The sequence below is a fragment of the Platalea leucorodia genome (assembly GCF_965183815.1).
Source record: "Platalea leucorodia genome assembly, chromosome: 3".
NCBI classification, from domain to species: Eukaryota; Metazoa; Chordata; class Aves; order Pelecaniformes; family Threskiornithidae; genus Platalea; species Platalea leucorodia.
The window spans coordinates 57,413,972-57,439,323 of NC_138825.1; the positions used below are offsets into that span (position 1 = coordinate 57,413,972).

General features: G+C 37.9%; 1 protein-coding gene across 1 annotated transcript in view; it reads left to right on the plus strand.

The window, feature by feature from the left end:
• The window catches only part of ESR1 (estrogen receptor 1), a gene marked incomplete at its 3' end in the record, with an annotated part of 113,742 nt that overhangs the window by 68,762 nt on the left and 19,628 nt on the right, over positions 1–25,352 (plus strand). Inside the window, exon 5 of the mRNA XM_082306272.1 lies at positions 18,451–18,589. Coding sequence (XP_082162398.1) covers positions 18,451–18,589 — 139 coding nt within the window. The remainder of the gene's footprint in view (positions 1–18,450; positions 18,590–25,352) is intronic.

The following is a 25,352-nucleotide window of genomic DNA, read 5'->3' on the forward strand; positions in this document are numbered from 1 at the left end:
ACTGGGCATTCAATAACATACAAGTTCATTTGATAATAAATGTTTGAAGATAAAATTCTATTGGTCTTGGCAAACAAAGAGGCAAAAGTGAGCATCCACAGTAATATTTTTATATTTTTAGCCAAAACTTAAGGAAATTAAATACTTAAACTGTAATAGTTTATTTCTAAAAGAAATGATCCTTTTATAAAAACATTTCCTGCTATTTTTCTTTAGCTGATAAGTAATTTACACTCTTGGATGAACATATCTGTCTTAGAGTCTTCAGCTATGCTGAACCCTGGAGCTTTCCAAGAAACGCTCGTTAATTTCCACTCTGAGTAAACAGTAAGTAATGATCCCTCCTGATTTATTTATTTCTTAAAATAATTTACAAAAAGAATATGCGATTGTTGGAAAGCACTGATGCGATATGTATGTGCATGCGCACATATCCATTGTTCCCTGTTCACATAATTCACATAAATTGGCCCTTTTTACTTGATGTTTAATAACTTCAGCCTAATTCTTTTAGTTTCTCTCCAGTGCTACATCTCTGAGCACAATCAGCTGTAATTCCAGTTTAGCGGTTATTTTAATATCATCTGTATTAGTTTTCTGTTCAAGTGAGTCATTCACTAAAATCTCACGTTAGATATATAGGAGTTTTTAAGATACATAGAAATAATTAGGAAAGATTTATTGCAGACTTCTTCTGGATAGGCTCTTACCATGTCTGTATCATTGCAATGGTACATTATATGACACATCTGCTATGCAGATCATTTATTTTCTTTGATTATCACTCCAGGAAATGAACTATGTGTGTAAAGAGTATGTTGTTTTGTCTGCGTGTTAGTTATGGACTGCCGTGAATTTAAACTAGTGAAAGCAAGTTAAAACATATCCCACAGTGGAATGGGGAATGAGAAATCTGCAATTGCCTTGTTCCTCCAGGAGCTTGTTCTCAGCCAAGAGCGGCCATAAGAAAATATTGCCTTCTCTCTTCCTTATGGAAAGTTCTGTTCCTTCTAAGAAACATAGCTGTCGACCACGGTCCTCAGCAGGGGGATGGAGATTAATTATTTATCACTGCAGTTAGTCTCTAGGTCTAGACATAAAGCTTCTTAAGCCTCTTGAAAAGAGGAGTCCTGGAAACAGGAGGGATGAATCAAGATCTTGACTTTGAGTCAGTGTCCTGCTCCCTTTCCCCACCTGAGAGGGGCACTGCTCAGGATGTTGGGGGGTACCCAGCAATTCTCCTGGGTATCTGGTATTCCTTGTGAGCAGGCTGACCTCAGAAAAAGAAAATGCATGTTGGCAGAAATTTCAGTGATTTTTGGTTTGGAGTTTTTTCAGTTAATCCAGTAGGAAGTCATGAGACCCAGAATCAAGGTTGATATATAGACAAGGGGAAAAGTATTGTTCAAAATCTCATGTAGACTCTAGACAAAATGTGTTGTGTTCCCTGTTAAATTTCATTCTGGAGTGTTTGAGGTGATTTAGAAAATTAAAATTCAAGAAATCTCATTTTACTTGATTCACAAAGACAGGGAATGTGACATACCAGGTTAATTAGAAATTTTCCAGAGAATATTAAATCTTATCAATAGCCTAATAATGAAGCATCTTCTGCAACAGCTGCTCTCCCTCGGAAAACATGGCTGCAAATAGAGAAGTGGCTATACAGGCTGCTGGCAAGTGAGCCAAGTGTTTACTAAAACATTACTAAAACATACTCTAACTGGGTACGTTCATTGTATTAGAAACAACTGACCAGAATAAAGCTAAAATTGTAATATTGCCATACTAATATAAATGAATATAGTAGTATTGCATGTTTCACCTATTTCAGAAATCTCCTTTGATTGCTACAAAGGCAGTATTTCTTATGAGTTTCACATACATTTGTAGGATGTACTTTGTGGGATTGTAGTTTCACAAGTGTTTTTTTGAGTTGCAATGCTGGCTAGAGCAGTTCCTACCTTTCTGCTTCCCGTTGGGTTGGTGCGGCTGTGCAAGTAGTGGGATTGATCTGAGGTAAAAATAAACCTTTTTTTTGTGTGTGTGTTTTGGGTTGCCTGTAACTTGTGTGAGTTCCCCAGTCCAGTTCACCACAAAATAGTTGAGCCAGTTGAAATGTGAGGGTGACAGTATACCAGGAATGAACAGGCAAGTATTAATACGAAGGTGCTAGAAAGAAATATTCATGTATCTGTACTATCAATAGTAACATAGAGGTCTAACTCAAGCCTTTTTCTAATTTAATTTCTCTTTATTTCTACTTCATCAGAGAGGTCTTTTCCAATCTCTCCTGTACAAAAGGCAAGAATCTTCTAGTTACTGGCACCATTTACAGCCTTTATCCTGTTTGCTGAAGTAGATTTGTATGCCTTCTACTTTGCGTATTTCTGCTTGATCTGTAATATGTTCTGTAATGCTATGCCAGAGCTGTGAGGGGTTGGAGAGTCAAAGCGAAGAGGAAGCATGGTAATTTCCCCCTCACTCAAGGTGCATCCTAGTTCATAATGGGTCTTTAGTTTGCTTCCATCCCTGGGGTACAAGAGACTTAAGTTCCCAGGAGGCAAAGACTGGCTGTTCATTTGCCTGTGCTGTTTGGAAGATAGAGGAACCCTGGGGCTTTCTTTTTGCTGTGTTACCTTGTGGTTGGTTGCCTATTCTAGTGCATATATTTTGGAAGTTGTTCTTCTGGCTTTGTCTTCCAGAAAGGCAGCAAATTCTTCTGGAAGTTCTTTGGGCCAAGTTTGCACTGTACAGGTAGTAAATAGTGACGTGAAGAAACAAAAGCATATGGCAGACTTTTTGGAATCAGCAGTTGATTTTTATTCTTCTGCAGGGTAGGATTTTGCAAGGTCTGTGGAAAAGGAAAACTCTAGTATATTTTATTCAGTGATGGTGGAATTAACCACTGGTATTAATTGGTTAATGTCTCACACATTTTAAAAGCAGTATACATAGGCAGATTCTCAGCTGACAGAGAAGAGCTGCCCATGAAAACCTAGCATATTTATCAATGATACTGTGACTTCATTTTTTTTCCCACTTGGTATTCATATAAACACAGCTATGGAGAATCATTGACTCTGATATGAATACCAAATGCACTTTTTTTTTCCCCAAGCATACATGTATGGTTATGTTCTTTTACACTGGGCCTTTTGGGAAGAATGTTGCTTTACCACTGGGAAACACTAATTTTGCTCCTGGCTTTGCCAAGGCCTCCCTGTGTTAGTTTGGTATAGCTGTCTCATAATGTGCCACAATGTATCCATCCCTAAACTGCTTTCTCAGGACTTTATCTGCTGCATGGGAAAGCTGTGAAGCATGCTAGATATCCCTGTTGTGAAACAAAAAAAACCCCTTATTTTGAAGATTCTTAGCGTACAGGTATAAATATGAATTAAATCTGCTATTTTTTTTATAATGTTCATTATGCTCCTGTTTGATGCCTTGCCAGTATGCCTCTCTTCCCAAAAATGTGGCTTATATCTTGAAGAAATTTTACATGCTACTTTATCCAGGTGTTACACAAAGCTGTCCTGAGAAGTGATCTTTGATGCTGCTAAGTATGTCTAAGGAAAAATTAATTATAACTAAGCCTGAAATAATGTAGTATATTAAAATACATAATTTATTTGAAATCAGTTATGTTTCTCAGCTCTCTTTCTTCTCTGTTTTTGTACCTTTGTTCCACTCTGCATTTTTTTTTTTTTTTTGAAGGGGCCACATCTAATCAAGTGTTCGAGAAAGATCCTGGCACTTGAATGAGACACTGCCAGGCAACATAACTACATTTCCCTTACTGTCTTATTTCAGCAGATGGTTCAGTTAGAGTGCTCTTTTCTTTAAACTCCAGATGAGGCTTTTTGTACATTCTTTATCAGTAGTAGGACTTCTGAGAGATTTTGGTAAAACTCCATCACTGCAGCCTGATGAATTCAGATCTGCTCTTCTTCAGCTGACAATGAATAATTGTTACCAGCTTTCCTAGGAGATATTTTATTTACAAGTAATGTTGTGGAGTAACTTTTAAGTGCTGATTTCAAGTAGGTGGGAGACAGAGGTATCAGCTTGTCAGAAACTGCTCTGAAATAGTTCAATAATGGGATGTCGGAAGTAGTTCAGTACAATGCTGATGAGCTGGTTTCCCCCTTCTTAACAAGCTGCCAGCCTGACAATGTGTCTCTTAGCTTCCGTGACTCTGAGCAGAATGGTAATACCTGATGTTTATTGGGGTAGGACTATATTTAAGTGTGTTTGTAGATGCTTGTAAACATACATGAGCTGTAGAAGTACATAACAAGAACCCAAGAACCTTCTGGATATCATCAAATGTGGGCAACATCATTTGGGTAGCAATCGGATGATATTTGCTTCCTCAGGGCTCCTACACCAAACACAGTTCTTCTGCCTCTGAGGATAGGAGTGTTCAGCCTCTATATATGAACCAAATTGTGCCTTGAGGGTCAGTATGGTGATGCTATTCAGAAAACAGTCTCCTAGTCTATGTCTGAACTGTGTGAAGCGGCTCTATTTCCTGATCCAAGCTAAAGGTTTTATTCTCATGCATGAGGAGTCTGTCAAACTCACATTCTGTATGCAAGTGAAAGTAAAAAGAAAAGCAAAATAAATCAAATTTTCACTGTAAATGAGAAAGGAAAAAAACACTTTGAAAAAAATATCAAATTATAATTCTGGGGGAAACTTGCTGAATTTTAAGTCACACATTTTTCTTCTAATCTTTAATTTCTGCTATTGTACTTATTAGAAGATATTACTGTGATTTTTTTTAATGTAATGGAATTGCATACAACTTTCCAGTCCTGACAAAGGATGACAAATAGGGTTTATAGGTCCAGTTACTTTGAGCTTGTACACTGTTCCAAAGCTTTTCCAGATGTCTCCATCAGAGTTGTGTGAATAATTAATTTCTTTGACTTTTGGCAGATCCAAACAATAAAAAAGAATAATTTCCACTTAATACAAAATGACATTGTTGGACCTCTTTGCTAGATAACAACTTTTTCAGGTGACATGAAACATTTTATTCAATATGAAAGAATAGACTTCATTAAGACTTCAAATATTTTAGTCACCTGTTTAAAATGAAAAGAAGACAATTTTGGAAAAAAGGGTCCTAGATTTCCTAGAAGTTTAGGTACCTTTCAAAATGCTGAGTAGGAACAGGTGCCTGGTGGAGTGCTGAAAACTAAGATGAGGTAGCTGAGAAGGACACTCTGTGTTCCCTGGTAGAAACCAGCATGGTTTTATTTGTTTATTTTCATTTTTTGAAATCTGACATGTTCTCCAGAGTGTTTTAAACTCATTAACCTCTCACTTCCAAATGTAAAATGTTCTGTCAGAGTGCTTCCAATCAGTTCTAGGTTCAGCATATGTCTCAGCAGGCAGTATAGGAGCCTGAGTACCAGGTGATGGTTCTCCAAGTGCAGCACCTGTGTTTTGTATGCACACCTGAGCCTGGTCCATGCAACACACAACAGTTTCCTGAGGCTGCCTGAGGCTTTGCAGATGCTGAAATGTTCCTTGGATTTGTTATCCATTGAAGGAGGGTGTGCAAGAAAAGGGGCTTAAGTGAATGATGTGTTTTCTGGAAGCATACTGCTTGCTAACTTACTAGGTTTCCCTGGACAAGAAAATAAATATAAATGGCCAGCTGCATTCCAGTGTCTTGCTTTCCCTGTAATGTATTCCTTTGCTCTGTCATATGGTGCCACTCCCACACAGCTGCTAAAATGCTCTTGTTGTTGTAGTGGTTAAAGGAAATTGCTGCAATTAATTTTGCTGTCTTTCTTCTCTTTGATGTGTTATTACAATTTCTTGGATAATTTTTCAGAGATTGGGTTCTGTTCAAAACCAGTCATGTAGGGTTGAAAAGAATAGGAGGGAAAATAAACATTTGAGCCTTATTTATATATGCTTGTGTTTCTGTTTTGGTGTAGGTACCAGCCAATGTAAGGAACACGAAACAATACATATATATACAGATAGTTCTTGTTACTCACATACGAGTGCAATACACAAAAATAAGACTCCTCCAAAAGTGAACAATCTGAAGAAATAAAATGGATGCAGGTGCCCTACTCAAGCTAGTTTTATTTCCTAATGACTATAAAGAATGACCAGACCATGAACTCTGAGGTTATGCTTCATTTCTTGGGTACAGCACATTATGTTCTGAGCAATTTCTATTTGTAGTCTTGAAGCAGTTTTAATCTTCAAGTTCACTACAGACTTGACAGTTTTTCCCTCTTTTCCTTGGGTTGCAAAATAATCCTCTTTTCTACTAGTTCCAGATGCTGTCGCAATGAATGTTAATCGGTTCAGTGGTGAGTACAGTAGATCCTGGGATGCAATAGACTGTGGAGCAGAAAGTTTAGTGCTTTGTTCACTGGATTTTATGAATGAAGAAGGGGAGAGGGTAGCCCTCCCAATTTCATCACGTGAAAGTCGTTGTAGTCAAAAAAGGTGTTAAATTCAAAAGTGACATTTCTGAAGTTTCCAGGCATGGGTGGGGATATAAATTGAAATGATGAAACTTTAATTCTTAAAGACTTAAACAGAATTATTGGAACTAATCAAAAGTATAAAAACAGGATTTTAGGGACACTCAGGAAGAATACGGTTAATAATCATTAATTTCAGCTTCTAATTCCTTTAATAAATAAATAGCGTCAGTTTAGAAAAGTGGCTGAAGCTGATCATTGTTTGTGTTACCTTGCAAAGGTAATATTACCTCTTTTCCAAAATGTTCTTGATTGTGTTATGATGACTCTCAGGTCTTTCATATAACTCTTATAATTAATGGAACAAAAAGGGCAAAAAATGGAACAATGGAGATAATTTTATACCCTAACGTTTGTGGAAAAAAATGAGGTGCAGAGAAGCAGAAGTGAGCTGCCTGTGGTAGAGTAGGTCTCCAGGCTCGCTTTAACTGAGTTTTGTTCACTTGCTACTCCTGTCCTGCCACCCATATGGCCATTAGACTGTGCGACATATCTGCATTGGCTTTGTCCACCTCTAGCAAGATCTGTCTCCTGGGGCTGCAGCGAACGCCAGGCGTGCGATGCTGCCCAAGCCAGCTCTGAGCAGGCCTGCAGAGCTCCATGCAAACATCACCCACCTTGCTGCTCTTGCCGATACTGTTAAAGTACTGTCCAATCCAAAGTGCTTTTGCCAGCTCAAGTGCTTATGAAATTAGTAAAAGGATGTAGGAAAAGCATGTAGGTGCTCTCTGTAAAAGAGGAAAACAACTGGGAAGTCTCACAGGTTGATCTTTGGTTTTAAAATTCTCCCCTGATAACTGCGTATTGAAGTGACCATTTGAAACTTCACAGGAGCATGCTGGGGTCATTTAAAAAGCTGTGAAAGATTCTGCTTCAGTCTGCTTCTTTTTCCCCCCTCCAGTGACTATATGTTTGCTTAAAAAGTGTGATTGCTTAAAGAGATTGCTTAAAGAGAGATTGCTTAAAGAGACCTTTTGCCTCAAATGATTTTTCTCGACAGCCACAAAACCATCACTTATTTACATTTGATTTGGGTTGGAGCACAGCCTGGTACTTTAGTAAGGAGGTCAACCAAATGCTGAAAACCTCATGCTCTCTTGGATGCAGCTGAACATACAAAAAAATCCAAGTCATGCTGGACATGACCTCAAGTCTCAGGGCAGGTTTACACAAAGTGTAAACCATCTGAGGCGGTTGGTGCTCCATAGCTGCCCATCACTTGCCTTTCATGCTCCTCCTTCTTGCTGGGTTATTTCATCGGTTGGCTGAACACTTAAACCAGCAGAACAGAGCAGGAGAGGAGCAGCCCTGGTGGGGCAGGGAGGGGGGAGGAGGGGGAAGAATGAGGTAGAGGGGACAGCTTGTATTTATGAGCGCGTCTTTTGAGTTTGTAAAAGTCAGGCAAGAATGCATAACCAGCCTCACGAAACATTTTAGCTGGATCTGCTTTTGATGGAAAACATTTTGCATAGCAGAGACCTCTTACAAAAGTGACAAATCCAAAAAAACCCCTTGAACCTACTTGCAACTGGCCTGAGTACTGGTATAAATTCAGTGTAATATAATTAACTGTTGCAGAGACAATAAAGAAAAGATGTATTACTTCATACTGTGTATTTTAGTCAGCAGCTAATAAATTTTACATAGTATCCTTCTTCACCTGTGCAGGGAAAGACTCAGAGGACACCCTTCAAAAGAAAAGCCTTCACACACAGCTGATGATCTGTTCCTACACTTAAAATCACTGGGAATGGCTGCCGTTGTCCTGTTCTCAGTATGCAGACAATGTCCTGTGCATTTTATTTGCAAGCCTGAACTCCCTGGGAAATAGCACAGCTCTCAGTGGCAAAAGAACTATAAAGTAGCATCTTACTGTTGTCAAAGCATAGTCTGAGTCTTGGACATCTGGATTACAGCCCAGGGATGAATGATAATATGCTTTAAATAACTGTTATATACTGCTGCAGGAATTTGTCGTGTAATAATGAACATTGCTTTTTGCTGATCATTTGAAGTGCTTGGTTCAGGGAGGCTTCTCCAACCCAAAGAATTTTGTGGCTGAAAGGACTAGAGTGTGCTGAGAGCCTGCCACACCTCCGTCCTAATCCTGCCTCCTCCTGGATGAGGCACTTAACCTCTCTGTGTTCTATCTATAAAATACATTTAATAATACTTAATGGCTTTACTGCCCTTTGAAAAAGTAAAGTGCTATGTGAGTGCCGATTACTTTTATTGTGTTTCCTGATGGAAGGCCTCAACATATTTGTGTTAACTGGTACTGCTAATGCACTTTCTGGAATAATCTTTGGTTAACAATTGCAAAATAAAAACTGTGGTTTAGTCAAGGCAGGCACAGTGACACATATAAGGAAAGTCAGGACATGAAAGCACTTAGCTTCCCTGGGTATGTCTGTGCTGTGTGTCAGCCACGGGCTTGAGCTACAATGCAACCTACCTTGTCTTCTCTCCAAGCTGCATCCATGCCAGGGGGAGCACAGTGAGGAAGAAACCTTGAGCTTTGGACACGTGGCCTGACCATTCACCAGCATAGGGCAGATTTTTCCCAGGCAATCAAATCCTGCAGAATAATTTGCTCAGGCTGCTGTTCAGTGAGAACTCACCATGCCCCAAACTCACAGGAGCACCCCAAAGCTAGGGGCTGGCTCCTAGGCTGGGTGCTCCCACAGCCCCGGTGGGCCAGCGTGTGGTCTGTCTCCCCAGAAGCAGTGCCAGCCAAGCTGGTGCTGTGCTGTGAACTTCTGATGTTTCTCTCAGGCAAGCCAGCAGTATTTCATAAAAATGTGGCAAAGGTTTGTTAGGAGAAGAGAATGTATGTCTGACCAGCGACGATTCTCTGTCACTATCCTGAAGTGTTTCCACGCCCCTAAATCCAGATTGTGCTTGGTGCAATGTATTGACTTTGAGTAGATCAACTTCCACTTGGCTAACTTTACAAGCTTGCTTTGGCACAGGAAATTTGAATTAGGACAGTATTTATTAGATCTGATGTAGGCAGGGTACATTCGGTTGTAGCTTAGACTGGTGTGAACCTGAAGAGGGAAGAAGAGATTCCTGTCCTGAACAAAGCATTGGCTATTTGGACCAGAAATGGCTTCAGGGACTTTTTGGTCTCCTCGTCCTGAAAAGATATGGACTGGACAGGCCTGAAAAAGTATGCAAGCAGAAAGCATTGAGTGAAGTCCTGATAACTTTACACATTCATGGAAAACAGTTGAAACAGTTCTCATTTACCTGAGAAATGCATTTTGGAATTGTCATGGTGCAGCTTTTAAGTGGACGCAGAACAGACCAGCTCCTAGAAATGGGATCTGAAATAAAAGCAACAAATGTGACATCCTGATCTGAGGACAGCGTCAGGAGGGGAGTTTGGCTGGGGCTGTACGCCTGTCAAACCGTAAGGCAGGTCTCTTAAGGCGAGCTCAGGGAGGACGGAAACCTCCCGCAGAGGAGAAGGGCAAAAGCTTGCTTGATCTTGACTTTCAGTACGAATATAGACCGTGAAAGCAGGGCCTCATGATCCTTCTGACTTTTTGGGTTTTGTCCAAAACCCTGAACATCCCTAACTTATACTATGTTTAAGCCTGTAAACTGTAATTGTTATTTTTCAGGAAGAGTTTTAGAACACTTGGAGATGAAAATGGCAAATGTGAAGTAAAATTTTTAAAAGGAATTAACAGTAATTAAGAGCAGATGCTGTTCTCTCTGATCTCATCTCATTTCATTTCTGACAGACTGTTTAGTCTTAGAGGAGGACGTGTATAAGTTTGGATTGGTATTCTGCTATAGTATAATTATACAGGCAGTGAAAATAGAGAATTCTGAAAGAGTAGACAAAGTATTTAGAGGCTCTTACAAGTGTGCCACTTGCTCTGTGCTTGCCTTTCAGACTTTCCTCCCTGGAACTCTGCAAATTGTAGCTAATTTTTTTCTGACCTCACTTACAGAAACAAATGTAATGTCCCTTAAAAAAATTGAAATAACGAGACTACTTTTTTTAGCAAAATATTTGGATTGAAAATCTTGGATTTTAGAGATTTTTGATCTTCAGTCTTCAAAAATAGGTCGTTATTTAAAACACTGGAATTGTGTAAACAGTTAAGCCAATATGTCTGTGTCGTACTTTAAGTGCCGTCAGGAGGGAGAACTTAACACAAGTTTCTTATAATTTTGGTATGAAGATCTGTGGAAAGAAGTAGGAATAAGTGGCATTATAGAAATAGCTGTGTGAATACGGAGACTCATGGAAAACAGTGTTTGTGATTCTCTGATTCACTTGTCCTTGGACTCTGTTTTGCCCTGCTATTGGGTACAGACAAGGCTATAGTCAAGGCACAAGTTTTAGCCACTTCTTATCTTTTAGCCACCTCTTAACTAAAGTGGTTTCAGGACTCAGCCTTAAGGGTTGAAGAGGCTGAGTGATCCATGCAAGTTCAGACCAAAATGTCATCTTATGTGCTAGATAAATGTGTAGATGCGGTCTCACCTCTCTGCTTGAAGTGGAGAGGTTGGGCACTGAGTTTGTATCACTACAGAAAGAACAGATCTTGCGTCTTGATCAAACTGTTGACTGAGCTATTGGTCCTCCAATGTGCTTTAGGTTAGGAGAAACAGATGCTGCTTTTCCTCTTCCTGGCTGTTTCTTGAGAACAGAACTTGCCGTAGGAATTATTTTTCTGTTTGTCTGTTTCATCTATTTAGATATTTTTGTCTATATAAACCTCTTGTAATTTGGTTGCTTTATTGAATGGTTGCTAGCTATTAGGTTGCAGCACTCACCACTACTTTCCTGCTGTCTTTGCCAACCTAATTAGTGTTTTATTCCAAACGTGGCTTATTACATGACTGTTGCATAGCTGAGATAATGTATCGAGTTGTAAATAACAATTTCTGTGGTTGTTGCCACTTTTCAAAACACTGCATTAATATAGAAAAAAATAGTGGTTTATCTGTGCAAATTTAAGCCACACGATGTAGAAATGTTCTGTTTCCCCACAATGTTTTTGTATAGTATAACATGCTATATTTTTTGCTATAGGAGATATTATAGATATTATAGAGATTCCTGTTGCTATCAAGTTAAAGACTTTCCAGACAAGCTGGCAGGACATTTAGGAAAGAGAAAAGCTTTGGATTTCAATAGTTAGGCCTACGTTGTTCAGCATATTCATAAGTTAGCTGGAAAAAAAGGCATGAATAGCAGTGATAAAAATTATGGATGATATTAAGTTGACTAAGGTGATGAAGACAAGAGCAGACTGAAAAACTGTGCAGTCCTAGTCTCGTTGTCTCTGAAAGAATATAGTTGAACTAGAAAATGCTCCGAGAAGGACAAGATGAGTTCAAAGGTGACCAGGATAACTTTCATGTGAGGAATGACTCAATATACTAAAAATGAATAAGAACTAATGAATGAGAAGATTAGCAGTGAGATGATGACCTAGGGAATGATGGTATCTTCCAATAAAATAATTAGATGTATCAAATGAAAGTAAGAGGGTTTTGTTTTGTTTTGTTTTGTTTTTTAACAATAGGAGATTATTATTTTCCTAGTATTAACTTAGAGTGTGAAACTTCTTACTGGAGAGTACTAATTCTAGAGTATATAAAAAATCTGAAATGGTTTAAATGCCTAAGTGGGTTCAAAAAGCATCTGGACAAACTTGGAGGAAAAGATGTTAAGGGACATTAAGCACAAAAAGACCATCTTTGGCTCTGGAGGTCCCTGCGCTGCATACCACTGGAGCCTGAGAAAGCTTTCTGTAGAAGCATATGTTTGTCCTGCTGTATATTTTGCCATAAGCATCTGGTATCAATTGCTGTTGTAAATGGGATACTTTGCTAGATGGACCTTTGCTATTGCTTTTAAAACTTTTATACTGCTTATGCTTTACATTCCTTCAAAGCACCATAAAGAATGACTCATACCTGTTGTAGGTGGTTGCTGCCCTCGTTTTTTAGGAGATTGTTTTATCGTTTGTTGTGGGAAGAGGAATAGTCTGCACACCTTGTAGTTCTGTCTTAAGAATATTAGTAGAAGCTGCAAAATGATGATAAACGATCTCCAAATGATAGTAAGTACCCACTGGAGGACTTACTGCTGTAGGATTAAATCTGCAATGACACTGGATATTTGGTCTCAGAGAATGTTAATTGCTACAGAAATTGTTTCTGATAAAATAGAAAGCTACTTATTAGGTCAAAAGTTGCTAAGGCTAATAATGAATTTATTAGTTTCAAAATATTTGATTGGTAAAATTTGACATACATATATGTTGTTGGTGGTTATTTCAGAGGACTGCAGCGTTCACAATGTATGTTACAGTAGCAACAAATGAAAACCATCTGAGTTTTATGTTGTTCCTATGATGCAACCTGTCTTGTGCATAAACCGCTTCTCTGTTGTTGTCAGGGATATATGTTTTACCTAATAATACTTCCAGCAGTCCTTGTGTTCTTTCATGGCAACCCTTCCCTTTGGGCCATTGCCCAGATTCCCAGTTTACAGAGATGTGCTCATACCTGTTGTAGGTGGTTGCTGCCCTCGTTTTTTAAGATGGTAAGGTCATACAATTTTGGATTCCCAAGTCTAATGTCACCTCTAGAGAGTCATTCTTGCCAAAGTAGGGTTTTTCATAGCTTTTCCTCCATGGACCCACTGCTGCTTCAGGGTGTCTTATTGTCTGGAAGACAGAGATTTGTGTCATATTGTCACTGATGCAGCACATACTGCTGCTTTATATTAGAAAGGGTAATCAGTTTAGTTTGAACATTACTGTTTTGTGTTCTACACATAACATAAATTTAATTGCTACCTACTCTTTGCTGAGTGCTCAGAAGACCTTTCTCGCTTGTCAGAAGTTCAGATTTCCGTATTTATACAAGAGCTTGTGGAACAATTATTGTGTTCTGTGTGGCCACCACTCAAAAATACTGTTAATTTATCTGTATATGAAAAAGGAATGGTCCAGTCATGGCTTTTATTCTGTAGGTGTCTTTCTCCTGCCAAGCATGTGATATATGAATGGCTTAATGGCAGTTTGGTTCTTGTGGGTTTTGGTCACACAAGGATTTTGACATGTCTCATAAAGTCATGCAATTGGTCAGCCTGGTGTATGGAGTCAGATACAGGTTATATCCATAAGCTGTAGTTAATTAATTTATGAACAGTGAAGTGAAGCTCTTTCTTTTTCCTTAAAGGACAATAACAAAAAATTTAAAAATGAAAAAAACTTTTTCTTTCAAAACTTGCTGGCATTAAAAGAACACTGATATTTGAGAATGCAGTGCACATCTAGACAATTTTAGTGGCATTAAAGTGCAGCATGCTCTGAGTGATGAAGTGACTAATGATTTATTCATCATTTAATTTAACCTTATGTAACGTTATTCTGAATTAGCTTGCTTAAACAAGAGTATGTCTTAAAAATAATAATTAAATCTTGATTAACATTTCTGATGATAGCAAATTCATAGAACCTTAGTGTATTGCTTAGATAATAAATGTTTTTGTTGTTAACAATGGCCCCTCATACGCAGTCTGGCTTGGAGCAGGTATAGCTTCCAGCATGGGCTCCTGTATATTATGCCATTACCTTTTTTAATGCTGTTCTCTTTTTCTTTAGATATTTATCCATTGTAGTCCTTTAAGCCCTTTAGCCTATTTAGCTTCACAAGGAGTAACTGAATTCCTCTGATTCTTCACTAGAGGGCATGTTTTTCAATGTCAAAATTTCATTTTGACGTTTCTCTATCATTCTGTCCAACTTCTCTTCTTTCTGCTTGAAGAATGGTTACCAGACTCAGGTAACACAGAGGTAATTTAACTTCCTTATTCTCTCAGAGTTTCTCTGGCTTTTTATAAAGTTAATCGACCTTATTAGATGTAGCTTCCCACTGGAAGCTGAAACTGGGATGATTTTTGTTCACCATTTCCAAGTCCTCTTCATAGCTGCTACTGTTTCCATCTTGTATATATGCCTAACGTTCTCACTTTCAAACTTCTGTCTTTATATTTTTTATGATTAAGCTAGTGAGTGATTTAGATCCCTTACATTATCAACCTGCTTTTTGGATTATTTCCCACATGCCATCATGACATCTGAATCATGGTTTGTTTTTTCCATGTCATCATTAAAAAAATTTTCTAGGGTAAAGAAGTAAGTTGTATGACGTTCCTCTAGAAACACTTCAGTTCAGTCCATTACCCTTTTGCCATTACATACTGAGATGTGTCATTTAAAATATATTAATTCAGTTAATCTGTATGTTGTTATGAAATCAAATGTCTCGTAGAAGTCTGTTTCATCAAATCTATTATTTTTATCAACTGAACTTATAATGTCACCTAAAGAGCCATCAAGTTAATTTGATAAGTTTTTTTTATGAATTACAGTTGATGTGTATTATTATATTTTAAACCGGCATTAATCAACCTTTGTGTTAGCTGTTTTGTTACAGAACCCAAAGCAGACGTCAGGTTGACAGATCATTTAATGTTTTAAACTATGGACTTACAATGAGTTTTGTTTTTCATCCTAGTTTTTTGAAACTTCCTTAGCTTCACTGAAATCAGAGTTAATATTCCAGACAGCAATAATATTGTTGGCCAGTAATTTTAGGACTTTTTAATGCAAAGTATACACTTTCAGATACTTTAAAAGATGCTAGCATTGTTGGCAATATATCTATTCTCAGAGCAGGCTAACAAAATATCCCTACTCTACAATACTAGTGAGGTAATTAGCTTTTGTTTTTACTTTCTCTCTTTAGTTTTTGTGCAGATTACTTAGTCTCAGTGCAATCTGAAATTTTATATGCGGGAATGGGGAATATTGTAGAACGAGCAGAGTTTTTTACAGGAAAGTGAATTACCACAGTTGTAACAAGGGCAGTTTTTCTGCAACAATCAAAGCAATCTGCTGTAGCATACTGTGTAGCCACATGAAATGATGGCAATATAACTGACTTGTAATGGACTGATTGCAAACTTCAGACACCACATGGGGGCTTGTGTCCCTGCGTTGCTGTGGTACTCTTCAAGCATAGATAAAAACACTATACTGTTACGTGTTGTAGTAGTAGGGCAATACTTAATAGGAAACATGGTGTTTATTGTTTATTAGAATCATAGAATCATTTAGGTTGGAAAAGACCTTTAAGATCATCAAGTCCAACTGTTAACCTAGCACTGCCAAATCCACCACTAAATCATGTCCTTAAGCACCACAACTACACCTCTTTCAAATACCTCCAGGCATGGGTACTCCACCACTTCCCTGGGCAGGCTGTTCCAATGCTTGACCACCCTTTCGGTGAAGCAATTTTTCCTAATATCCAATCTAAACCTCCCCTGGTGCAACTTGAGGCCATTTCCTCTTGTCCTACTGCTTGTTACTTGGGAGAAGAGACTGACCCCCACCTTGCTACAACCTCCTTTCAGGTAGTTGTAGAAAGCAATAAGGTCTCCCCTCAGCCTCCTCTTCTCCAAACTAAACAATCCCAGTTCCCTCAGTCAAACCTCATAAGACTTGTTCTCCAGATCCTTCACCAGCCTCATTGCCCTTCTTTGGACATGCTCCAGCACCTCAATGTCCTTCTTGTAGTGAGGAGCCCAGAACTGAACACAGTATTAAGGTGTGGCCTCACCAGTGCTGGGTACATGGGGACAATCACTTCCCTAGTCCCGTTGACCATACTGTTCCTGATACAAGCCAGGATGCTACTGGCCTCCTTGGCCACCTGGGCACATTGCTGGCTCATATTCAGCCGGCTGTTGACCAACACCCCCAGGTCCTTTTCCACCAGGCAGCTCTCCAGCCACTCTTCCCCAAGCCTGTAGTGTTGCCTGGGGTTGTTGTGACCCACGTGCAGGACCTGGCACTTGGCCTTGTTGAACCTCATACAATTGGCCTTGGCCCATCGCTCCAGCCTGTCCAGATCCCTCTGTAGGGCCTTCCTACCCTCCAGCAGATCGACACTTCCACCCAACTTGGTGTCATCTGCAAACTTACCAAGGGTGCACTCGATCCCCTCATCCAGATCATTGATAAAGATATTAAACAGAACTGGCCCCAGTACTGAGCCCTGGGGAACACCACTTGTGACTGGCCGCCAGCTGGATTTAACTCCATTCACCACAATTTGGGCCTGGCTGTAATTATTCTCTATATATGGGCAGCAGTTTCCTTCTGCCAATTTCATTCTTGAGTGCTGTAATCAATGCTTTGTAGTTAAGAATGTTGCTCTTTTAAGTTTCAGCTCTGTTGTTTCAGGCTGTTTGGCGACTCAGGCAAATGCCATTCCATCAGTCTGTGAAGTCTGTAAGTCATTTTTACATTTGGTAATACAGCAAAAGACAACTTCCCCCCCAGTAGTTACCACTTTCATAAAAATAGCAGGTACTGCAACTGTTTAAATTTACTCCTAGTGATCGATAGATGAGTTTTATTTCAGATGTGTCAAAGCTATTTCCTTTTTTTGAATGATTCTTTGTGAATAGACTGAGTAGCTCTCTCAGATGTTTTCATTCAAAATGATTATATCAACAACTGTTTTGCAGAACATAACAATATTTTCTAAGTTATTGTGAGCCATGTTTTGTTCCTTCTCTTCCTCTCTGTTATTTGGAAGATATATTTCATAGCACACCATTAAACTTTAAAAATATGTGCTTTTTTTTTTTTTTTTTTTTCCTTTTTCTCAATATGGTACTTGAGAGTATGTCAGGTATATTCCTCGAAACTGACTCAGTATATACCTCTAGTGAGGACACAACACAGAAGCAAAATCACTGCCATTTACTGGGCTGGTAAGGTAGTTTACCCTGTAACTTGTATTCTGAAGACTAATAGGAATCAATTACAATTGCAAAAAAAAATTATGCAAATTTCAATAATGTATTTTACTCATAACACTGAGTAAAAGATAAATAAGATCTGTTTTAAGGGAACTTTTACACATTTCATTTTAGCAAGCTCATGCTAATTTTAAAGAATAACTTGTGCTAGGATCTAATAAATTCTATTAGGCAACCTCCCCTTCGCTTATACCTTTGGATTGAAAGTAACATTCATGAAAAGTGAGAATCTCGAATAGACAATAATACAATCTGTTCCATGAATTGAACACAGGGATGACCACTGCCATTATGCTTTCATATCTACCTTCATCATTGTTCTTTCATATTCATATTTTAGTATTGCTATAAGCAACCTCTTCATTTTGCATTCATTGTTTCTCGTGTTGCTTAAATACAGAATAAGAGAGGTCACCTCCTTCCTCCAGGTGCTATAGTCCAATAGAAATATAAGCAAGTGGTTCATCAGTGAATTCTAACTGTGCAGTGATCAACATTTTCTTCCTAGTTTATTTGAAATGTTGTATTGGGACCTCTTACACACAGGTATGGTACTTGCAGTATGGTGAATTGTTCACAAGTCTGTAAAACAACGTTCCATCAGGAAAAGTGGTCTGGGATTAGCTGATTAGAGCTATAATTTCATTTTATAAGAGGCATTTTTCCATTTTCCCTGCATCATGACCCAGGCAGCATGGCACTGGAGCAGACAGCTGCCCCTTTCTGCAGCATGCACCTGGCTTCCCAGGCCACTAGCAACAGGTGGGGGGATGGAGATGCTCACCTGGCTTTTGCCCTGCTCTTAGGGCAGGATGAAGTCAGGCCACAACCAGGGGGCTAGAAAGTGTTGACTGTTCTGTAGGATGGAGCCACAGTGAACCTAATAATAGACAAAACTCAGCCTGAAATGTCAGGTGGGCAAGTGTCTGTTTTATTGCTTTTTCTTTTTGGTTATCCAGCTCCAAAGCACTTTTAAACCTAATTCTCTGAATAATGTTGTTCCACTTACCAACCTGGAATGTTTTTACTGTCTCCTATTTATTCTTTCAGGATTTGTGGATTTAACACTCCATGATCAGGTCCATCTACTGGAATGTGCCTGGTTAGAGATACTGATGATTGGCTTAGTCTGGCGCTCCATGGAACACCCAGGAAAGCTTTTATTTGCACCTAACCTATTACTGGACAGGTCAGTCTGCATATTGCTGTGAATTATTTAAGTTAATGTATTTCTACTGCAATCAGGTTAATTTTTAGCTTGTAGTCATCTCACTGATACTACAATTTGACAGTACATCATAAATTAAACAGGGTTATCATCGGTGGGACTGGAAAATGAATTCTCAAAAACCTAGAAATGCTCTGGAATGTGATGCTGGTCATTTATTAGACAAATAACGTGTGAGAAAGTTGCCTGCTGCTAGAAGTGGTTCCTTTCAAAGGCAGCAGAAAATTTCTCTTATAATCTGTACAGTTTGTTAGTTTGTTGCAAAACTAAATTAAATTAAAATTAAATACTGAACCATAATCACTTTAATTCAGATAATTATTTCTGCTTACCTAAAATCCTCCTAGTTAGTCTTAGTTAGAATTGATTTATCCAAGGAGTCAGACAAAATTTTGGAAGAAAATCCTGGTACAGCCTCTTATTTGCAGAGAATACATGAAGGTGGTTTTTTTTTTTTTTTTTTTCCTTCCTTTTTTTCTTCCTGAAAACTGGAGTCAAATACATAAAACACATACTGCTTGCTGCCTTAAGTCTTTTTTAGTCAGTCTTGCTAATATGCTGTAGGTGTTTCTAAGTGAGAGAGAAAAATATACATCTCTGCCATATGATATCCTGTATTTTAGCTGGCAATCTTCGCAAATAAAAGCAGGAAGACTGATAGATTTTAAAAATGTATTCTATTTGTCATAATGCAAGCTCAAGTTCTCTTTTTTCCCAGTCATGAAAAATTTCAGCCTTGGGAAAGAGTGTTAAAAGAGAATAACCAGTGAGCAGACGTTTTGGCAACTCTAGAAACAGTTGGTTAAAGTGTTATCCTAGCTATTGATAATCCTCTTTTGTTGAAGACCACTGCCCACACAGCAGAGTTGGCAGGAGAAAGCTTATGTGTGTACACTGGTCACTTCAGTGCAGAGTTTGGCTTCTCGGTGTAAATTGAAGGTGGAGGAAGGGCTGAGCTGAAGAGCTAGAGTATGTGGTGAGGCAGCTAAGAGCTGGGCATGCTTCTCATCTCATCACGTAGCTGCAGGGGCAGTGAGTTACAGCAAGGGGACGGCAATAAAAAGTCAAGGGCAGTGCCTTCAGCTACTGCAACCATTAGCGGGTGAATGAATCAAAACTCTTATTAGCAGAAAAACGTCTTTTGAGCCACTTGCTCTCTTAACTGTGGGGTACTGAGTTTTCATGTTTGCATTTGTGTGTGTTAGTCCTTTGATTGTTTCCCCCCTCTATTGCTTTACTTTTCGTATTTTAGTAAAATAAAAATGATAATGCCTAACAGTATAAAATACAATATTTCATAGGAGTAGAGAAGTATTTATTGCCTTAGGAAAAACTCTATTCCACTTGGGTAAGCACATGATCTGTGAGCTATGGAACTAAATACATATAAAACACATTCTCATTTTGTGTACAGAAAATATCTGCTTGTGTAAATGTAAGTTTAGTCTTCTTCAGAAAACATAAGAGTTTTAAAATAATTTCTTAGTGCACATAAGAAGTAAAATTTACTACTGCAGGAAAGTAAGTATAGCATATTATTGAAAACTACTATAAATTGCAATATAGCTTCCAAAGACCAGCCCCTTTGTTCCACATTCCATAATACAGGTTGTGAGAAAAAATTGAAAGAGCAGAGCCAGAGTACCATTTTTCCTCCTCTTAGCTAGGAAAAACAGCTAGGGAAACACTTGAAACTTTGGTGCACCTCAAATAAAAATCCCCATGCTCTGAATAAAATGGAATCTGAGCAGTTGATTCACACAGCTTAAACCAAGTCTGCTGGATTAAAGAAACTTGCATGCGACTGGAACCACATAGTACTGTAGGGCTCAAAAATCAATTAACTTCAAAATCAAAACAGGCTCTTTGTTTTCTGTCTTTCAAACAAGACTGTTTCTAGAAATGTAGATCTATCACATCTTCTGATTTTCAAATAATAAGAAACATGTTTCTAAGGCATCATATACTTGCATCACTCTACTTGGTAGGGATATCTGCTATTTGCTAAAGCTAAAATAATAAATTACTTGACTCTGGGGAGCACTGATATGCTAATTAGTTAACTAACTGTTGATTTACTAGTTAATTAGTGCTAACAATAGTTTAATGTGCTAATTTGATTTAGGCAAGTTGCCTTTTGAGACTGTTAGAGTGCAAAAGTATATTGTTTGCCAGATTTGAGAGGGCAAGACAGAGACTGATTCAAAGTCTGTTCAACCCAGTGGAGTCCTTCCACTGCATCAAGTATTTGGGCAAATACCACAAGAGTGCAAAAATTGTTTGATGCATTATTGTTGTTGATCTAAATAATGAAATAATCTGATTGAATGGCTAAAATAATGGAAAAGATGGATGCTGTAGTACAATTTCCTTTCATCTGTTCTTCTCTCCTTACCCTTCAGCATGTTCTTTACAGGATAATCCTTTTCAGTGTTTTCATCCACAGCATTCTGTCCTGAATCCCCATCATGCTTTCCCTGTTACCTTGATCTGTGGGGTTAACAGTATCTGCAAATATTAATTTAGCTACTGTCTATAATCCAGAGTCACTGACCACAGATGGTAAAACCTAGATCTGTCTGTAACCTATGTTTTTCTGGATTTAGTGCAAATTCAGCATTGTTAATATAGAGCTTTATGACATTTTGTGTATGCCTCTGCCTCCCTTTGATCATTCTGTGGCAGGTGTCCTCTCTGATTTGCACATCCCTTTCATTTTTCACATTCAGGCTTCTCCTGTCTCTAAAAGATTCTTTCTGTCCAGAATTGGAGATAGATAGTAGTTTGTATACATCTGTACATAAAGCTCAGTTCACATCAAGTTTTATTATGCAACTTTTTTACCTTTTGGCTAGATAAATACAGTCTTGTCTTGTTCATATCTACCTGAAATGCCACAAAAATAATATTCCAACTTTGCTCTTTTTTTGAACAGATCTGATTTTTGTTCTCCCAGCTCACTCCTCCTACTTTGGTCATATTAAACATGATCTTGTTTTGTCTCTGAAGATCTTTTAAAGACTGTCTTTTCTCATTCTGTGAGAGTCTACTTGTTACATTTTCAAATAAATACCTCTATAATTTTCCTACGTAGCAAGTCACACTCGGAAGACTCCTTGAAAATACCTGTAAAGCAGCCCTTTGTTATTAATTTTAAGTTCCTTCTTAAAATTTTGCTTTGCCTATAAAAAAAATTATACAACAATGAAGCTGTCAGTATGTGTAGACTACTGCCTTCTGTATGGGTGAATATCATCACATTACCCCTTTCTGTTCCCACTCTGCCTTGTAATTAGATAGGGTATTTGTGGGGTAATGCACCCTTTCTTATTCTGTTAACGCACTACCTAAACACTTGGGTCTTGGTTCAAAATCAGGACTTTTAGCAGTCTGCCAGTTATATATAACTGGTACACTTTACAGTGTACAACTGATGCTATTAAAAAAGCTCAAATAACAATAATTATAGATTAGAAAAATAGGCCCAATCAGGAAATACAATGACACACTCACAATGCTTGCAATTCATGTACAGTACCTGATACAATCAATGAAAGCCCAGGATAAATGCAAATCTTTTCTATTCTGTGTTTGAAAATCAGTATCTTGTATAAGGCAAATCTAGAAGTAAAGGCTTATGTTCCTAATGGCACAAACCCAATGTTTCCCGTCTGGACGGTTCCCAAGAAACCAGACCTTAAGAATGTCATTAGACCAGGGCTGAAATTTGTCAGGCCTGACAATAAGCTGTTTATAATTTTGAAGAAATGTAATGTTTCTTCAGGAATAAGAAAGTAATATTTTATTTTTTTTTTAAAGGATTTGTTGCATTCAAATATCATGCTGATCAGAGGTTACTTAAAGGTTTGAAACCGAATTGTAAAGAAACTCATGGTAGAAATAGCTGAATTGTTGACTGAGGTGGATTACTTCTCACCTGAAACATCCTCAGTATCAGCAAAATGGGAAACACAGTGCTGTGTTTTAAAAAGGCAGGTGGAACTTCTGCCCAGTAAGCCTAGTGACCAATGTAAGGAAACTGATAGGATACCATCTAAAGAAGAGAATTGGCTGAGGTGTGAATAAACATGACATAGTGGTAAAGAGTCACCATGCATTTTGTAAGTGGACACCATGCATCATGAATACATTGGAGTTCTTTGAAGAAATTAACAAGCAAGTGGATGAGGGAGATCTTATTTGATTTCCAAAAAGTATTAAACAAGATCCAAATTATGTAGACAAATGTGAACTGATGCGTATATGAGAAGAATAATCCCAATCTTCATAAACTGCATTCTGAGTTGATCTTTCCATCTCGCTGTTAACAGTAGTCAGTTCTGTGGAACCAGCACTTTGCTCACCAGCAGTTGAAAAGTAAATAGATTGCAGCTTTCCCCCCAAGAATCATTACAACAGGAAAAAGAAATAGTACAGATCATTGTTATTCCACTGTTTAAATCTGTGTTGCATCTGTGCTTGGAAAACTGTGCCTTTCTGACTTTCCTTATCTTAACAGGGATACCGAAAAAACAGGAAAGGTATCCAGAGGGGTTGCATAGGCAATCAAAGAGAGAGATGAGTTTTGGTACAAAGAATAAGTAAATAGACTGACTTCTCTACCTGTGATGCTCAATAGAAGAAGGGAAACAAAATAAAGATGATAGGAATTGCATGAAGTCATGAGCACCTTGAGAAGATATATGGTAATCCACAAGTTATTATCTCTTCCAATCTAGCACTAGAGCTAATCACTTGAAATCAGCAGATCCAAATGCCTATATGCTTAGCCCAGCCCTAAATATACCTTTGGTATGAGCCAGTACAGCTGTTCTCATGTTATGTTTGAATATTACTGTCTTATCATGGTTGCAAAAAATGCCTAGCAGCAAAAAATCAATCTAGAGAGTTATAAAATTTCAGTCAAATTTAGTCCATATTTCCATGTTTCTACCAGGTTATTTCCTTCTTTATATGGAGAAATCTAGTCTGCTGTTCATTTTTTATTTTTTTTATTTTTAATTTGGAAACTCTTGTTCACTTCCTCTTCCAGTGCTTGATGGAGCGTTTTCATTCTTTTGGAAGAAATTGAAGAATTTTCCCTTTACTGACTTTCATATTGAGCAATGGCAGGAGGCCATTGGATGTCTTTAAACTGCAGATACCATGAATAGCATAAAGACTTAGAGCATTCACTGTATGACTGGGCAGCTGAATAATTTACTGCTTTCATGGCTTTGATCTGAAAGTTTCTCACCACATCTGAAAAGAATCTTTTAAATTTTCTGTGCAGATAGTATTTTCCACTGTTTTCATAGACAGAAGATGAGATACAATAGAAGAGCATCAGGATGAAATCCAAGTATGTTTTGTTAGTCCCTCACCTTGTAAAATGTTCCAAATGTCTGAGGACATCACATTTATCTGTCACTTGAGTAAATGCACAACATTTTTTTTGGCACTGTGTAACTGTGGATGCATTAACTATCATTGACTTATTAGAAAAATGGAGGCAAAGTGGTCACAGATACTTGATTTCGAATGCTTCATTAGTGACCTGCTGTTCTTATTTATTTCAAAGTGAAACAACCCATAGGCAACAAGTATATCCAAATTTGCACTTCAGAATAAATTTGAAAAACAATTGTACATTTCATTTTCATCCCATCTTTAATAGCAATAGATTCTGTGCTGGAAACCCAACTCAATCATCCTATCATCAGGCTACTTATCTGATAGAGCTGAATGGATCATCTTGTAGACAGTTAAGGAATCTTTTGAAATAATTAAATTTCTCTTTCATCTTTCACTTTATTGTTGGATTTTGAGATGTATTATTATATTGTAGATCGCAGAGAATGAAAAAATGTTACAAGAGACAGAATTATACATCTTAAAACAATGCAAAAGGAATAATTTCTGTTTATTGTAAATCAGTCTTTACTGTGCCTTGGAACAAAATTCAAAGACTACCCAATTTTGTAGTTCAAACAACCTAAACATAAATCTGGAGGAGCCTTCCAGAGTTAGGGGAGGTGCTGGGTAATGCTTAAACTGATGAACTCTTTTTTTTTTTAAAAAAAAAAAAAAAAGAAAGAAAAACGCCTCTCACTATGATCTTCCCAATTTTCAGCTGTTAGAAAGAGAGGTTCCCTGGGTGGGTTTGTAGGCACAGAACAGAAGTTTTCAGAGAGAATGAAATCATTTCTGGATGCAAGATAGCCCCTACAGAAATTCTAAGATTGCTTGTTCATCTAGTCACTCTGACCTTGGAAGCTCAGGCCCCAGTTCTAGGTCATGTTGAATTGTGATGCTGATCTTTCCAAAATTAAACTTTCTTTGCATTTCTGATACGAAGAAAATTTTGAAATATTTTTGGCTTTAAGGTGATTCAGACTGAATGTAAATTAAACTAAAAAAGGCCTTCCTGTCAAGAAGAATAACATTTTTTTCAGCCAATTATTGTAACTTCATTATTCCCAAATGGAAAGCCTTCATAATAATTTTCTAATCTAAGTGTCTCAAATGTGACAAAAACATAATCAGTTTTCTTAGAGTTATTGTAGCAGCATTTTAGAAATTTTTCCTATCTGACGTATTTGTGGATCCATTTCACATCATATTTTACCAAGAAAAAAAATAATGAAAAAGGTACCTAGTAGTTATTTGTCTATATGTTTCAGACCTGATTCACCACTGCTGAAATGTATAGTGTATTCTTACT